The sequence below is a fragment of the Cherax quadricarinatus genome, chromosome 46 (assembly GCF_038502225.1).
Source record: "Cherax quadricarinatus isolate ZL_2023a chromosome 46, ASM3850222v1, whole genome shotgun sequence".
Taxonomy (NCBI): Eukaryota; Metazoa; Arthropoda; class Malacostraca; order Decapoda; family Parastacidae; genus Cherax; species Cherax quadricarinatus.
In genome coordinates this window covers 6,141,717-6,160,451 of record NC_091337.1, presented here as the reverse complement: position 1 = coordinate 6,160,451, position 18,735 = coordinate 6,141,717, and the positions used below count along the sequence as shown (strand labels likewise).

Below are 18,735 nucleotides of genomic sequence, written 5' to 3'. Positions count from 1 at the left end.
GCTCCTCCCAGCCACATACAGACCTGCTCCTCCCAGCCACATACAGACCTGCTCCTCCCAGCCACATACAGACCTGCTCCTCCCAGCCACATACAGACCTGCTCCTCCCAGCCACATACAGACCTGCTCCTCCCAGCCACATACAGACCTGCTCCTCCCACCCACATACATACCTGCTCCTCCCACCCACATACAGACCTGCTCCTCCCAGCCACATACAGACCTGCTCCTCCCACCCACATACAGACCTGCTCCTCCCAGCCACTTACAGACCTGCTCCTCCCAGCCACATACAGACCTGCTCCTCCCAGCCACATACAGACCTGCTCCTCCCAGCCACATACAGACCTGCTCCTCCCAGCCACATACAGACCTGCTCCTCCCAGCCACATACAGACCTGCTCCTCCCAGCCACATACAGACCTGCTCCTCCCAGCCACATACAGACCTGCTCCTCCCAGCCACATACAGACCTGCTCCTCCCAGCCACATACAGACCTGCTCCTCCCACCCACATACAGACCTGCTCCTCCCAGCCACATACAGACCTGCTCCTCCCACCCACATACAGACCTGCTCCTCCCAGCCACTTACAGACCTGCTCCTCCCAGCCACATACAGACCTGCTCCTCCCAGCCACATACAGACCTGCTCCTCCCAGCCACATACAGACCTGCTCCTCCCAGCCACATACAGACCTGCTCCTCCCAGCCACATACAGACCTGCTCCTCCCAGCCACATACAGACCTGCTCCTCCCAGCCACATACAGACCTACTCCTCCCAGCCGCGTACAGACCTTCTCCCGGAGACTTATTGACTCTTGTACATCGTTACATATTATGTTATGATAACTAATTTAACTGTATAAAAAATCTTTGGTTTTTGTGAAGGTTCAGTCTTTGGAACAGCACTTTGCAGCGAGTCACGCCGTGCCACGAAATCCTTCAAATTTTCCCAGGACAGAGAGCCTAGTTTTTCACATCTTCCTCTACAACCCAGTCTTATATCTGATTCTATTTGTTTAATATTTGAAATAATTAGCTTTATTTCAATGGGCCCCTTTTCAAGTTAGCAGTACCGTATTTGTCAGGAGAAAGTGTAAAGCTCTTCGTCTCGGGTTTTAGTTATATCACGACCCACTCAGTGGAGCCTCTGGTTATTCGATCGAGCCGTTTCGCTGACTTACTGGTTCACCCTAATAAAAAAAAATTAGTGGACTCTTGAGAGGATTTAGAATAAGTTTCATGTAAAGAGCTCTTTTCTGTAAGTACAGATAACTTTATATTCAGTATCTCTCATTTCCCCTTCCGATTCAGTGATTTTTTTTATATATCCTAAATTGGTGGTAACTTCTAAAATCCCTCGAATTGTATTCACTGAAGTGCAGGCAAGGAAGATATATATCATAATTTATACGTGGAAGATACTGGTGGGACTGGTTCCATATCTACATTTTGAAGACGCTGTTTACAAGAGCGGGAGACATGACTGACTTGTGCAAAATACTTCGATGAAAAGCAAGGCTGCAATAAGTACACTAAGAGGTAACTTAATAAGCATAGTGGGTGTTAAGAACGTGGGTCGAGTGGCTGCATGTAGCTGTTTTCCTTCGTGTGCTTATGTTTACTAATGTGCTGGGGTGCCACGTGTCTCGGCTTCACCTGGAGGAAAGTTGGCACTGCAGCTGGCATGAGTGCAGCAGCCTGCAGACTAGGACGAATACTGTATATGTAGTATGCATTCTTTTTCCGATGAGTTTGCTAACAAAGATTCATAATAGGTGCGATTGTGTGTGTGTGTGTGTGTGTGTGTGTGTGTGTGTGCTCGCCTAATTGTACTCACCTAATTGTAGTGGCAGGGGTCGAGACTCTGCTCCTGGCCCCGCCTCTTCACTGAACGCTACTAGGTCCTCTCTCTTCCTGCTCCATGAGTTATATCATACCTCGTCTTAAAGCTATGTATGGTACCTGCCTCCACTACATCGCTCGCCAGACTGTTCCACTTCCTGACCACTCTATAACTGAAGAACTGCTTCCTAACATCCCTGTGACTCATCTGAGTCTTCAACTTCCAAGAGTGACCCCTTGTTTCTTTCCCCCCCTCTCTGGAACATCTTGTCCCTGTCTACCTTGTCTGTTCCATGCAGTATTTTGTACGTCGTTATCATGTCTCCCCTATCCATCCTGTCCTCCAGTGTCCTGTGTGTGTGTGTGTGTGTGTGTGTGTGTGTGTGTGTGTGTGTGTGTGTGTGTGTGTGTGTGCGCGCGCGCGCCGCGGCGGCGGCGGCGGCGACGACGACGACAGCGGCTTTCCTGGAATCAGAATGGTGAAGCGTCTTCCTCTTATGTACTTGTTGATGGTACCAAAGATCAGACCAAGTTGCCTACTTGACTATCTTGCCAGTCAGGCCGTTTGCGTTTGTGAGGCAGTTTGACATAGGCACCACAGGCCGGCCAATCAACATTGGTTTCACTCACTTTAGTTCCCTTCTGAAATCAGCATTATTAGTAATTTCGTTTCGGAGGTGTTTAATTGCATTTTGTTCTCAGTTTCAACTTTTTAAATTTCCTATTTTGAAATTTCTTCAGTTTGTCCTTGATAAGGATAATGTAGCCCACTGGAATACTTAGTTTACGAAAGCTTGAAAGTTTTCAGTGCCCTCAGTGGATGCCACTACAATACAGTTCAGTATCTGTGAAGGATTATTTAATATGATTAGTATGAGAGAATTAGGCCTCTAGAATTTACTTTGTCGACTTTTACGCTGTGGGTTAGACTTTTATTTAAAAAGTTGCAGACATGTCTGACCATTTCCCTAGTTATTCTATTTGTACGCATTTTGTGTACTACTGCTTCATTTTCAGACTTGAAGGTTTTTACAGTGTATATATATATATTATATTTAGTTGATCAGTGCGTCCCACACCGGATTGTAGCAGTGTAACAGTTGAGAGGCACGAGCAACCCGCTGTATGCCCGAGCGTTAATGTTGTCATTCCCTGTGTTTAACAGTCTTGCTTCACGTTTTCAAAAGTTTTGGTATTAAAGGTCTACTTTTTATGCCGCCATGCCAAATTTGTGGAGCGGAGCTGTGTTTCTGGGATGACACTTTAGTATAGATTGTATCCATGATTATTTACATGCATGAATATGGAGGCCCTCGAGTTCAGACCTTAAGCAGCGTGCATGGACATTTAATGTTTTGTCTGTACAGTGTCTGAGGTGTGATGGTCTCGCTGGTGTCCAGGTCGTTAAACAAAAGACCCGTCTTGACCTGGTAGTGGCCATTAAGAATGACCACTGCTGTGCTAGCGGCAGTGTTCCTAATGAAAATTAAGACACATGTGCAGCAGTTCGGTATCTTTATTGATGAAACGTTTCGCCTACACAGTAGGCTTCTTCAGTCAAATACAGAGGGAGCAATAGTAATGAAATGAAGATGATGTAATCAGTCCATCAACCATGGAGGAAAAGTATTTGAGGTGGTCAGTTCCTCAGCCTGGAGAAGAGTTCGGCTCCATGGAGCCGAAGTTCCTCTACCTTTAAAAAATCGTCCCGATGGATTTGCAATGGCTAAAAATTAATCCTCTGGACGGAGAAATACAAGTTTCGATGTACAAGAGCCATCTAAGAGGTGATCTTAGAAACGAAATTATGGTCTAAATCTATACCCATTTTCGTGACAGCTCTCGTGAATTTCTGCAAATTCTTTAAAATACTTAATGTTGCCATGGTATTCATCAGATCCTGTATCAGGGACTTAAGAATATAATAGATCTGAAAAAAAAGGACTGCTAACTATTGTAGATTGACAATAAATTGATAAGGAAGCTGCTACTGACAGTTGCAAGCAACGATGCACACTCCAGGATGCCAGCCATTACACCAACTCCTTGTCCACTCATTAATTCACTTTGGGTAAGCAGACAGAGGCATGGTTGTTTCAGTATATGAGCGTAAACTCTCAGTATCTTGTACATCCTCCGCTCTTCCCAGCATGGGCTCAGGCTCAACTCGTACCTCTTTGGCTCACTCTCGTCCATCCCATTTATTTGACGCAGGCCTTATTTTTTTTATTTAAAAAATTTGGCGACATATTTGGTAAACGTTGTGGATAAAGTCCTTGGTTATACAGACAGAACATTTCAGACTAACATCTACAACGCAAAACTGGATATTCTGGATAAAGACAAGTGTGTACAGTTCAGGAGAGTTATTAAAGGAAACCTTTCCTTTAATAACTCTGCTTAAGTGTACACAAGTATCTTTTTCCACATGTTGGTATCATCATCATATGTAACTACTTACAGTTGGCCGTCTATACTTGAAAGTTTAAATTATTTTTCAAAGTTACATAATATTTTAATACGAAGACACAGAAATACAAAGCTGGAATGACAGTTTTGGTTACAATTATTGAGAGTAAAAGTTAATTAGTGATAAATGCATGAGTGTGACTGCTACTTTTAAAATGGACTCCAAGCTACTGTCCTTCAGATAGTGGACACCAGACTGGCTGGATAAACTGGTTAAATAACAAAGACCGGCTTCACTCTTTCTCATTCTTTTGTATCTAATACTGATGTGGACCAGGTTTGTGTTGTGATGTGTGTACAACACCAAAACAAACACGCCACAAAAATACACACACACACACACACACACACACACACACACACACACACAGAGAGTCAGGAAGTGGAATAGCCTGGCAAGTGAAGTAGTGGAGGCAGGAACCATACATAGTTTTAAGAAGAGGTATGACAAAGCTCAGGAAGCAGAGAGAGAGAGGACCTAGTAGCGATGAGTGAAGAGACGGGGCCAGGAGCTGAGTCTCGACCCCTGCAACCACAATTAGGTGAGTACGTACGTACACGCGCGCGCACGCGCGCGCACACATATACACACACACACACACACACACACACACACACACACACACACACACACACACACACACACACACACACACACACAGTGCGGAGCAGGATCCTCCAAGAAAAACCACGGTTGAGAAGCTCGGAAGAGTACAAGAAGGTGTTCCTAGACAGAGACAGAACACAAAAAGAGAGACAGCAGCTGAGGGAGAGGACAAAAAAGTGAAAGGAGCTAGGAAAGGAGACAAGGATGGAACCAGCAGAGGTCAGTCAGAGCAGAACAGAGCAGCAAGGGCAAGCACACACACAACTATCCTCAGAACCCCACAACCTATCACACCATCCCAACACACAATACAATCCATACCCACAGCTTCCACCCAACCCCCAACCATAGAATTCCACAGTATGCTACCAGGTCTCCCACCCCCACAGGCTCCCCAAACCACAGTGTTGGAAAGGAAACTGAAGGTATGGTACACAAACGCTGATGGAATAACAAACAAGTGGGAGGAGTGGCACGAAAGAGTCAAAGAGGCATCACCAGACATCATAGCAATCACAGAAACCAAGCTTACAGGTATGATAACAGATGCCATCTTCCCAACGGGATACCAGATCCTGAGGAAAGACAGAAGGAACAGGGGGGGGGGAGGAGTGGCATTGCTGATCAAACACCGATGGAATTTTGATGAGCTGGAGAGAGGAGACAGTGGAGAAGAAAGTGATTGCATAGCGGGAACGCTTCACTCTGGAGGTCCCAAAGTGATAATTGCAGTGATGTATAACCCACCACAGAACAGCAGGAGGCCAAGGCAAGAGTATGACGAGAGCAATAGAGCGATGGTTGACACACTGGCTGCAGTGGCCAGAAGAGCTCATACATGCAGGGCAAAGCTCCTGATCATGGGCGACTTTAACCACAAGGAGATCGAATGGGAGAACTTGGAGCCACATGGGGGCCAAGATACATGGAGGGCTAAGATGATGGAGGTGGTACTGGAAAACTTCATGTACCAACACGTAAGGAACACTACAAGAGAGAGAGGAGAGGATGAACCAGCAAGACTGGACTTAGTATTCACCTTGAGTAGTGCAGATATTGAGGACATCACATATGAAAGACCCCTTGGGGCCAGCGATCATGTGGTTTTGAGCTTCGAATACACAGTAGAGCTACAAGTAGAGGGGGAAGCAGGAAGGCCAGGACGAATGAAATCAAACTACAGGAAAGGGGACTACACAGGAATGAGGAACTTCCTGAATGAGGTTCAGTGGGACAGAGAACTGGCAGGGAAACCAGTTAATGAGATGATGGAATATGTAGTCACAATGTGCAAGGAGGCTGAGGAGAGGTTTGTACCCAAGGGTAACAGGAATAATGAAAAAGCCAGGGTGAGCCCATGGTTCACTCAAAGATGCAAGGAGGCAAAAACCAAGTGTGCTAGGGAATGGAAGAAATATAGAAGGCAAAGGACCCAGGAGAATAAGGAGAGCAGTCGTAGAGCCAGAAACGAATATGCACAGATAAGAAGGGAGGCCCAACGTCAATATGAAAACGACATAGTAGCAAAAGCCAAATCTGACCCGAAGCTGTTATACAGCCACATCAGGAAGAAAACAACCGTCAAGGACCAGGTAATCAGGCTAAGGAATGAAGGAGGAGAGACAACAAGAAATGACAGTGAAGTATGTGAGGAACTCAACAAGAGATTCAAAGAAGTGTTCACAGAGGAGACAGAAGGGGCTCCAGAAAGACGGAGAGGTGGGGTACACCACCATGTGCTGGACACAGTACACACAACCGAGGAAGAAGTGAAGAGGCTTCTGAGTGAGCTAGATACCTCAAAGGCAATGGGGCCAGATAACATCTCTCCATGGGTCCTGAGAGGGGGAGCAGAGGCGCTATGTGTACCCCTAACAACAATATTCAATACATCTATCGAAACAGGTAGACTGCCTGAGGCATGGAAGACAGCAAATGTGGTACCAATCTTTAAAAAAGGAGACAGACATGAAGCACTAAACTACAGACCAGTGTCACTGACATGTATAGCATGCAAAATCATGGAAAAGATTGTCAGGAGAAGAATGGTGGAACATCTAGAAAGGAATGATCTCATCACCAGCAGACAACATGGTTTCAGAGACGGGAAATCCTGTGTCACAAACCTACTGGAGTTCTATGACATGGTGACAGCAGTAAGACAAGAGAGAGAGGGGTGGGTGGATTGCATTTTCTTAGACTGCAAGAAGGCGTTTGACACAGTACCACACAAGAGATTAGTGCAAAAACTGGAGGACCAAGCAGGAATAACAGGGAAGGCACTGCAATGGATCAGGGAATACTTGTCAGGAAGACAGCAGCGAGTAATGGTACGAGGCGAGGTGTCAGAGTGGGCACCTGTGACCAGCGGGGTCCCACAGGGGTCAGTCCTAGGACCAGTGCTGTTTCTGGTATTTGTGAACGACATGACGGAAGGAATAAACTCCGAGGTGTCACTGTTTGCAGATGACGTGAAGTTGATGAGAAGAGTTCATTCGATCGAAGACCAGGCAGAAATACAAAGGGATCTGGACAGGCTGCAGACCTGGTCCAGCAACTGGCTCCTGGAGTTCAATCCCACCAAGTGCAAAGTCATGAGGATTGGGGAAGGGCAAAGAAGACCGCAGATGGAGTACAGTCTAGGGGGTCAGAGACTACAAACATCACTCAAGGAAAAAGATCTTGGGGTGAGTATAACACCAAGCGCACATCAACCAAATAACTGCTGCAGCATATGGGCGCCTGGCAAACCTCAGAACAGCATTCCGACATCTTAATAAGGAATCGTTCAGGACCCTGTACACCGTGTACGTTAGGCCCATATTGGAGTATGCGGCACCAGTTTGGAACTCACACCTAGCCAAGCATGTAAAGAAACTAGAGAAAGTGCAAAGGTTTGCAACAAGACTAGTCCCAGAGCTAAGAGGTATGTCCTATGAGGAGAGGTTAAGGGAAATCAACCTGACGACACTGGAGGACAGGAGAGATAGGGGGGACATGATAACGACTTACAAAATACTGAGAGGAATTGACAAGGTGGACAAAGACAGGATGTTCCAGAGACTGGACACAGTAACAAGGGGACACAGTTGGAAGTTGAAGACACAGATGAATCAAAGGGATGTTAGGAAGTATTTCTTCAGCCACAGAGTAGTCAGGAAGTGGAATAGTTTGGGAAGCGATGTAGTGGAGTCAGGATCCATACATAGCTTTAAGCAGAGGTACGATAAAGCTCATGGTTCAGGGAGAGTGACCTAGTAGCGACCAGTGAAGAGGCGGGGCCAGGAGCTTGGACTCGACCCCTGCAACCTCAACTAGGTGAGTACAACTAGGTGAGTACACACACACACACACACACACACACACACACACATACACACACACACACACACACACACATTATCCAGTTGGATGCCAAAGTTTTTACACTAGCAGGAGCAAAATAAAAACAGAAAACGGACTGATAAGATACATAAATCGCACATCAGTTTAGTACACTTGACTAGTAACATAAATACTACCATAAGGATCTTGGATAAGGAGTCGTTTAAAACATAATGAACATCCCTGGACCAGTGTTCAAGCGTAGATACTTCAGTGGAGCCTCACTGACGATGAAGACAAGGATGGGAAGGGTCAGATCAATTATGAACACCCACATACTTTATAAACGCCCATACATTGTAAAACTGCCAGAAACAGTAGTTTTACAATGTATGGGTGACGCGGTTGTTAAAGAAATAGTGTTTGTGGAAGCGAATTACTGTTTCCATTCTTTCAGAAGTAGACATCACAGCATGAGTTTACACCAGTCGGTTAACGATCAAATTGTACACCAAGGAACTGGAGCGCAACACTAAGTAGATTTAGAAAGGTAACTGATAAATTAAACACATGTGCAACTCTTGGGTATCTTTATTGAGGAAACGTTTCGCCACACAGTGGCTTCATCAGTCCATACAAAGGAAAATCTTGAAGAACAGGAGGAGAATGAGGTAATCAGTCCCTCAACCTTGAGTCAATGTGGTCAGTCCATCAGTCTTGAATAGAATACGGCATACGTGCGGAGAAGGAGCTTATAAACTGTTGGCAGGAGAGGTGCAGCAGTCATAGGTGGTGTCACATTTGTTCAGTGTGGAAGTAGGTCGTGCCCAAGAATTAGGCAAGCGAAGAATTCCCAAGTATTAAGATCCCAGGAAGTTGCAGTGTCTGACAGGTTTGTAGATGAATGGTTCAGAGAACCGACATGTTGATAAATTAGACACATGTGCAACTCTTGGGTATCTTTATTGAGGAAAACGTTTCGCCACACAGTGGTTTCATCAGTCCATACAAAGGAGAATCTTGAAGAACAGGAGGAGAAGGTAATCAGTCCCTCAACCGTGAGTCGATGTGGTCAGTCCATCAATCTTGAATAGAATACGGCATATCATCATCATAGGACTCACAGGTAAGGACCCACGAGGGGCGAGGGGCAAGTGGGGACAGTGCGAAGAATAGAGAAGAAGAGAGAAGAGTCAGTACTAGACCCAACAGCTAAGCCTTGGAAGCAGAGGGAAACAGCAACACAAAAAACAGGAGAACACTCAGTCGTCCGGCTGGCAAGCTATCTGCATCTTGCATTCTTGATGTTGATTGGAGGCTGGCAGAAGCTGGAGGCGTGGTCAAGGGAGGCTAGCTTCTTGATTGGTCAGGTGTCGTTAAAGTGTGAGTCAGGAGTTACATCATTTCTTCAGTGTTGGAGGCATTCCTTATGTTGTGCAGTTGTTGGGAGGAAACGATGAGTAGTCTTGTAATCTTGGGTCGAAATGCTGGGTCGGATTGTAACTGGTCAAAGGTCATCTTGAGTGCTGTGAAGGCATACGTGCGGAGAAGGAGCTTATAAACCGTTGGCAGGAGAGGTACAGCAGTCATAGGTGGTGTCACATTTGTTCAATGTGGAAGTAGGTCGTGCCCAAGAATTAGGCAAGCGAAGAATTCCCAAGTATTAAGATCCCAAGAAGTTGCAGTGTCTGACAGGTTTGTAGATGAATGGACTGACTGACCACATCGACTCAAGGTTGAGGGACTGATTACCTCATTCTCCTCCTGTTCTTCAAGATTCTCCTTTGTATGGACTGATGAAGCCACTGTGTGGCGAAACATTTTCTCAATAAAGATACCCAAGAGTTGCACATGTGTCTAATTTATCAACATGTCGGTTCTCTGAACCATTCATCTACAAAGAAAGGTAACTGCGCGCGCGCGCGCACACACACACAGACACACACACACACACACACACACACACACACACACACACACACACACACACACACACACACACACACACACACACACACACACACACACACACACACACACACAAGTGGAATAGCCTAGCAAGTGAAGTAGTGGAGGCAGGAACCATACATAGTTTTAAGAAGAGGTATGACAAAGCTCAGGAAGCAGAGAGAGAGAGAGAGGACCCAGTAGCGATCAGTGAAGAGGCGGGGCCAGGAGCTGAGTCTCGACCCCTGCAACCACAATTAGGTGAGTACAATTAGGCGAGTACACACACGCGGGCGCGCGCGCACACACGCCTACCTACAAACAGATTATTGAAGACTGAACACCACGAGCATAAACCTGCTCTTGAAACTAATTATAACCTACAGTAACACCAGTAAATGCAGTGAATAATACGTAAAGGCTATACTATATTTTCAAGTTAGAAAATATTAACCCACTAAGTTAATTGAATATGAAAGAGGTACACGAGCCTATAACAGTCTTAATTTTCTTCTAAGTGGGATAAAGTAGCAATTAAAGCCAAATCCAAGAGGTTTTCTTAAGTTACACACATTTATATAGCTAGGAGTTTGGCTACATAAAATTGACCAGAAGACACAGCCACCGATAATTATTGCATGAACCTTTCCCTATTTACAGTAAACCAGCTCTGAATTTTTGCCGATCAGATGAGGCGTTCTCAAATTATAGATGAAAACCTTGGAAGAAGGAACAAAGAAAATAATTGTTAACCGCTGAAAGATACCCCTTCGTGGATACAGTTATGTTAAGACTCCATTTTTACAGTTCAGCGTAGTATCTTCACTGGCGATCTTGACTCACGGCAAAACTGTGAAGTTTTCCTAGAAGCTTAGTTTATGGAACCATACACAGGGAACTCCGCTCGTGGGAGGGATGGAGGCGTTGCCTCTGGTCTCTCTTGGAGTCTGAGCGTCGCCATGTAAGTTACTCTGTCTTGTTGCTCCTCGGGCTCCTTACTGTCTGCCTCCCCCTTTCCCCTTCCCTTTCTCTCTTTAAATACACTTCTTTGCTTACATTTGTTTTTATATTAAGGTATCTCTAAGGGAATATCTGTAAGGGGTTTTTGATTATTTCTTTCTCCAATATTTTCTTTTATAACTTGACCGCGTTGTCCAGTCGGCTTATAAATTTTCACTGTTGGTGTACTGTAAGGTTCATCCAACTATTGGTATGACCTTTCCGGGTTTGGATTCAGTGCAGTGACTTAAGATGGTCTTTTGATCGACTTCGAACTCTAAACACTGATGTATCCTACCTTGAAGAAGGCTGGGATTGTTATTGTTTAGTTGCCAATTTTCCAGTTTTATTTTTAAAATGGTGTGATATTTTTTCTATGAAATAACTTGTGAACGCCTTTTCCGATCTTTAGTCTTTAATGGCTAATGTCTCTTAGTTAAAAGATGACTTTTTTTTTTGACTCGTGTAGTCACCTTTTGCCTTTTTTTTTAATTGAAATTAGTACAATTGAAAGTGTTTTTTTTCATGCTGTAATTCGTGAGTGCTTCAGATCTTAAACGCCGATAACGTGAGAATGCAACTTCCGAATGGTTTCAAACCTAGTCTTGGTGTATTTTGGGGTACTGGTCTTTTGTGAGATAACTAGAGAATACCTCTTCTGTTTGTCTTTAAACTTTCGAAGCTGGTGTCTACTACTGTTGGTTTGTGGTGGTGTTACTGCTAGTGATGCTTTTGGTGACGCTGATGCTACTGATATTACCGACATATGTCATTCACATGCTGAAGCTTTCATGATATGCGTCAGCACGGGTTTGATAATCTTGGGTGGTTGTACATTCCTAGTTGTACTTGCCTAGTTGATTTTGCAGGGGTTACTTCATAGTTCCTGGCCCAGTATTTTAACTCCTGCATCTTCGCTCTGATTCGTGGCTGCAGGACCCGATCTTGATCTACTTTTGAAACCGTGCAGAGTGTCTGCCCCCACCACGTCTTCATCTGTCGAAAGTGCATTCCACTCGCTCGCCACCCTAAGACTGAAAAAAACTTCTAACGTCCTTACCGTTCATCAACATCTTAAGCTGCCAGCAGCCTGTCCTAGTTCAGTCTTCTCCATTCATTACTTTGCACTTATCAGCATTAAATATAAATATCCACTTTCCTGATTATGTTGCGGCCTGTTCCAGTCATGAAGTCCTTTCCCTGTTCTCTTCACCTGTAATCTTCCTCGTTAATTTCACATTTGCAAACTGACAGCGTACGTGTTTGTGCAAGCGTGTACTTTCATTGTATACGTGGGTGTGCAAATGTGTGTGCTTGTGCGTGCGCAGTTATACATACGTGCGTATATCGCCTATATGTGGTTTGAGTTGAGCTCTAGCCGATGCAATGCAGCCCTAAACCTATAAACTTGTTAACGATTAAATATATTTTACTCCGTATTGTGTAGCTACCATAAGTTGTTAAATTGGGCTTAAGCTATATAGCATACAAATTCTTTGCAATGTCATCGGGAGCACATATATCGTATGGTCACAAAAAGGTACATTATGTAGATACAACCTATAACCCATTAAAATCAAACTGTGACTTATTTCCAGTAATCTATGACATTTTACAAGGTAAGAGCAAGAACCCCAATGGAAATGAATCAGTTTGACGTTTATTTGTCATCCTAGGTAATTTGCACTGTATGTTAATTGTACTTTTGTGTACCTGTGCCAAAATAAACTTACCTAACACACTCATCACACAGGATGGTTCTCAGGTCATGCGCCATCACACAGGATGGTTTCAGGTCATACGCCATCACACAGGATGATTCTCAGGTCATACGCCATCACACAGGATGTTTCTCAGGCCATACGCCATTACACAGGATGGTTCTCAGGTCATACGCCATTACACAGGATGGTTCTCAGATCATACTCCACATAGGATGTTCTCGACAAAATAAGTAATGATTTTAGACAAATTAAAGTCATGGTCTGAAAAGTGGCAGATGCAGTTCAATGTTGACAAGTGTAAAGTCTTAGTCCTTGGGAACGAAAATAACCCTTAGTTATAAACTAAGTGATGTAAAGCTTAAAAAGACTTGGGAGTCATGGTAAGCAGAGACAAACAGTGCCAAAGTGTGCGCAATAAGGCTAACAGATTACTTGGATTTTTATCAAGAAGTGTAAGTAACGAGTCCAAAAGTTATTTTACAGCTCTGTACATCACTAGTATACCTAGAGAGGGTTTCGGGGGTCAACGCCCTCGTGGCCCAGTCTGTGACAAGCTCTCATGGTGGATCAGGGCCTGATCAACCAGGCTGTTACTGTTGGCCGCACGCAACCCGACGTACGAACCACAGCCCGGCTGGTCAGGTACTGACTTTAGGTGCCTGTCCAGCGCCTTGAAGACAGCCAGAGGTCTATTGGTAATCCCCCTTGTGTATGCTGGAAGGCAGTTGAACAGTCTTAGGCCCCTGACACTTATTGTGTTGTCTCTTATCATGCTAGTGGTACCCCTGCTTTTCATTAGGGGGGTTGTTGCATCGTCTGCCGAGTCTTTTGCTTTCATAGGGAGTGATTTTCGTGTGCAAGTTTGGTACTAATCCCTCTAGGATTTCCCAAGTGTATATAATACTGTATCTCTCCCGCCTGCGTTCTAGGGAGTACAGGTTGAGGAACTTCAAGCGTTGTTTTATCGCAGTTGTGTGTGCCGTGAAAGTTCTATGTACATTTTCTAGGTCAGCAATTTCACCTGTCTTGAAAGGTGCTCTTAGTGTGCAGCAATATTCCAGCCCACATAGAACAAGCGACCTGAAGAGTGGCATCATGGGCTTGGCATCCTTAGTTTTGAAGGTTCTCATTATCCATCCTGCCATTTTTCTAGCAGATGAGATTGATACAATGTTGTGGTCTTTGAAAGTGAGATCCTCTGACATTATCACTCCCAGGTCTCTTACATTAGTTTTTCACTCTATTATGTGGTTGGAATTTGTTTTATACTATGATATAGTTTTAATTTCCTCACGTTCTCCATATCGGAGTACTTGAAATTTCTCATCATTGAAATTCATATTGTTTTTTGTGGCCCATTTAAAGATTTGGATGATGTCAGATTATTCAGCTCAGTTTTGGTTGTCATACTACAGAATGGATATAAATTCATTGGAGAACGTTCAGAAAAAAAATGACAAAATTAATCCACTGTATAAGGAATCTCCCATATGAAGATAGACTAAGTACCCTGAACCTTCACTCGGAGAGACGTAGAATAATAATAATAAATAATAATTTATTATTTTTTTTCTACAAATACATTGTACAAGGTATACAGGCCTAGCCGACATCAATGACATTCTACTACATAGAAAGCCGCTTGTTATGCAGAGCTTTTCGGGCAAATTAGGTCATATTTGTCCCAGGATAGGACCCACACCAGTCAACTAACTACCAGGTACTCATTTTATTGATGGGGAACTTAGCCGGTGTAAATAAACACTCCCAACGTTTCTACCCTCGCCGGGAATCGAACCCGGAACTCGCCGTGTGAAGCGAGAGCTTTAGCCATCAGGCCACGGGGCAATATTATTGAAGCTCATAAGTGGATGATAGTCATAAACAAAGGCTGTATAAATAAGGTACTGAGGATGTCGAATCAAGTAAGAACGAGAAATAACGGTTTTAAAATAGATAAGTTTAGACGGAGGCGAGTACAGGTTTTCAGAGTTGTCGATGAGTGGAACAATCTGCCGAGTTGGGTAATATAGGATATGAATATAAATGTCAGTTTTTGACTAGTGGCAATTTTATTATGTATGTTCAGGGGTAGGTTGTCATCCGTTAGTTATAAGGATGTTTTCTTATAAATGTTTCATGTATTGTGACTCCGTCAATGTGTGATATGCATGTATACTGTATATTTTAAATAAAAAAAAATATATAGGTTAAGACCTTGGGACTTTTAAAAAGAAATTGTTTATATATATATATATATATATATATATATATATATATATTATGAGTGAAAAGGACCAAGATACTGGAGCAAATTCTTTAGTATATTTGGGTAAGGGTTGGACAGATGCGTGGGTGGGAGTGGGTGGTTTTGATAAGGACCTGCCCTGCTTGAGCCAGTAGACCTCTGCAGTGTTCCTTCCTTCTTATGTTCTTGTCAGTTTCAATACAAGGCCTCAGAGTTTAATTGGACTCCATTTTCTTGTCAGACTGGCATCCTGGTAGAGGTGGTGGAAATATACAAGACTTCGCCAGCTCCGGCGCTCTACAATATGGTCGTCGACTGCTCACCCACCGACAGCATGGTAAGTTATCTGCCAGAGCTCTCGTGTATTTTTTTTAGTACCCTACACCACCACACAGGTTAACGTTAAGAATTCGTGCATTCTTAAATGTACACGCTTAGAGATGTTGAACTAGTTAAGCTATTTTCAAGGTTTATATATAGCAATATTTTTATTTAGATTTTCTCCTTTTTCCTCTCTCTCTCTCTCTCTCTCTCTCTCTCTCTCTCTCTCTCTCTCTCTCTCTCTCTCTCTCTCTCTCTCTCTCTCTCTCTCTCTCTCTCTCTCTCTCTCTCTTTCTCTCTCTTTCTCTCTCGGAGAGGTAGAGAGGGAGAGAGAATTTGAAAGAGAAAAAAAAGAGCGAGCGAACGATGAATCAACCCTTGCAACCACAATTGGGTGAGTATACACAAAAAATAAATTACGAATGGACTCACATGCACAATGTGAGTTTAAGAGTGAGAGAACGTGTCCCGTACACATAATCCGCACATAGGAGAGAGGAGTTTTGTAAATGGTTCAAATCGGACCGAAACGTCGTCGTTAGTTCCTCTTTCCTTAGTGCGGGTTATTTGTGTATTGTTCCAGTCACTGTATTGTGCCTTTTGTTCTTCATGTCCCATAGATCGACTGCTTGCGCACTTAGCTCACGTTGAACATTAAAATGGTATAAAATACCGACAGGTTGTTAGGTGAGACACATATGCAACAGTTAGGTATCTTTATTTTGAAACGTTTCGCCTACACAGCAGGCTTCTTCAGTCGAGTACAGAAAAGTTGATAGAAGCAGAAGATACTTGAAGACGATGTAATCAGTCCATCACCCTTAAAGTTTTGAGGTGGTCAGTCCCTCAGTCTGGAGAGCATTGTTCCATAGAATGAAACAATATTGTTTCATTCTATGGAACAATGCTCTCCAGACTGAGGGACTGACCACCTCAAAACTTTAAGGGTGATGGACTGATTACATCGTCTTCAAGTATCTTCTGCTTCTATCAACTTTTCTGTACTCGACTGAAGAAGCCTGCTGTGTAGGCGAAACGTTTCAAAATAAAGATACCTAACTGTTGCATATGTGTCGCACTTAGCTCACACTGAGGTGCGCGGTGGGGGGGGGGGGGTCATCCAAAGTACGGGTGGAAACATTAGGACGTGTTTTCCTTAATAAGACACCCGCTGTCCATGTTCACCTATCATTATAATGGGTACCTGGGTGTTAGTGTGGGCCACATCCTGGGGAAAAAATGAGCTAATTTTCTCGAAATGCTCAGCATAACAAGGGACTTTCTATATAGTAGTATGTCACTGATGTCAGCTAGGCCTGTATGCCCTGTACATGTACTTGTAGAAATAAGAGTATTATTATTATATTTTTTTTGTATTCACTTGTGTAATTGTAACTCCTTGTCCCATCACTCGACTTGTTTACTGTGTTCACTTCTAGTCTCATGGGCCCTATCATACCTGCCTGCCGCCTGCCACTGCCACTTCCTTTTGTCGAGGTTATTCCACTTTCCAGTCACCCTAGACTGAAAAAATACTTCGTGACATCCCTATGGTTCATCTGTTTCTTTAGCTTCCGGTTTCTCCCTCCCTCCCCTGAGTACCTATTTCTCACCCCGATAAAGGCCGTATGGTTCGGTAGGCAACACTCGCCTCACATAATTTATGTCCGTGGTTGAATCCCCAGTGGTATAAGAGGCCATGCGCTTGCATATTTCAAATCTTACCTTACTAATAGGTATCAGTATGTCACCATTCAAGACACAGCATCAACAACACGGCCACTTGATACTGGAGTTCCACAGGGAAGTGTCCTTGGTCCCCTGCTCTTCCTCATATACATCAATGATCTTCCAAACGTATCTCAACACCTGAAGCCCATTCTCTTTGCTGACGACACGACTTATGTCATCTCTCACCCAAATCTTGACACCCTCAACACCATTGTTAACGAGGAGCTGATCAAAATATCGACTTGGATGATAGCCAATAAACTTACGCTTAACACTGACAAAACCTACTACATTACGTTTGGTAGCAGAGCAGGAGATGCGCAACTTAACATTAAGATCGACAACACTCTAATTGCCAGACATAATGAGGGCAAATTCCTAGGCCTATACCTCGACAACAACCTGAATTTCAGCACCCATATCCAACACATAACCAAAAAAGTATCCAAAACGGTTGGGATCCTCCCCAAGATACGATACTAGTGCCGCAAACCCCTTCTCACACTATATACCATTCACTTATATATCCATACCTCACCTATGCTATCTGTGGTTGGGGTTCAACTGCAGCAACACACCTAAAGCCAATAATAACCCAACAAAAAGCCGCAGTAAGAATAATCACTAAATCCCATCCCTGGCAACCCCCCCCCCCCCACACTCTTCATAGATCTAAACTTACTCCCTGTTCAGTACATCCACACTTACTATTGTGCAGTCTACATCTACAGGACCTTAAATTCCAATATTAACCTTGACCTAAAACGCTTTCTTGATAGTTGTGACAGAACCCACAGGCATAACACCAGACACAAACATCTCTAAGACATTCCCCATGTCCTGGAGTTTACCTGGAGAGAGTTTCGGGGGTCAACGCCCCCGCGGCCCGGTCTGTGATCAGGCCTCCTGGTGGATCAGCCCCTGATCAACCAGGCTGTTGCTGCTGGCTGCACGCAAACCAACGTACGAGCCACAGCCCGGCTGATCAGGAACTGACTTTAGGTGCTTGTCCAGTGCCAGCTTGAAGACTGCCAGGGGTCTGTTCGTAATCCCCCTTTACAAAAATTCAATGTATGTCAAAGGCCCTAAAATCTGGAACACCCTACCTGAAAACTCTAGAACTGCAGACACATTCATCACTTTCAAAACTATCATCAGAAAACATCTTATCTCCCTGATACACCCTGTCAACTAACTACACGAATACCACCTGGTGGTCCACACTTACACTCACTCACCCATTTGACCATAAACAGAAATATCAATCTCAATCTTAAAATAATGAATCTTAACTAGTCATAAGTTGGCCTGTGATACTCCAATACTGAAACTATGTATTGTGCCAAAACGAAAGCATTCACATTGCTAAACTCACAAACTAGTATTTAGTCACTTAGCCATAATTCCAACTTACCTCATAATTTTGTAATATTTTTAAACTTAAGATTTAATATAAGTCTGCCCGAAATGCCTAGCCATGCTAGGTGTTCTAGTGGTGCACTCTGTAATTATTATT

The 18,735-nt window shown here is 43.9% G+C and overlaps 1 protein-coding gene across 16 annotated transcripts in view; it reads left to right on the top strand.

The window, feature by feature from the left end:
* Positions 1–18,735, top strand: part of LOC128696741 (uncharacterized) — a 256,551-nt gene that overhangs the window by 86,527 nt on the left and 151,289 nt on the right. For all 16 annotated transcript variants that reach the window (XM_070094456.1, XM_070094447.1, XM_070094445.1 and 13 more), the window contains exon 2: positions 15,409–15,504. In XM_070094456.1, coding sequence (XP_069950557.1) covers positions 15,409–15,504 — 96 coding nt within the window. The remainder of the gene's footprint in view (positions 1–15,408; positions 15,505–18,735) is intronic.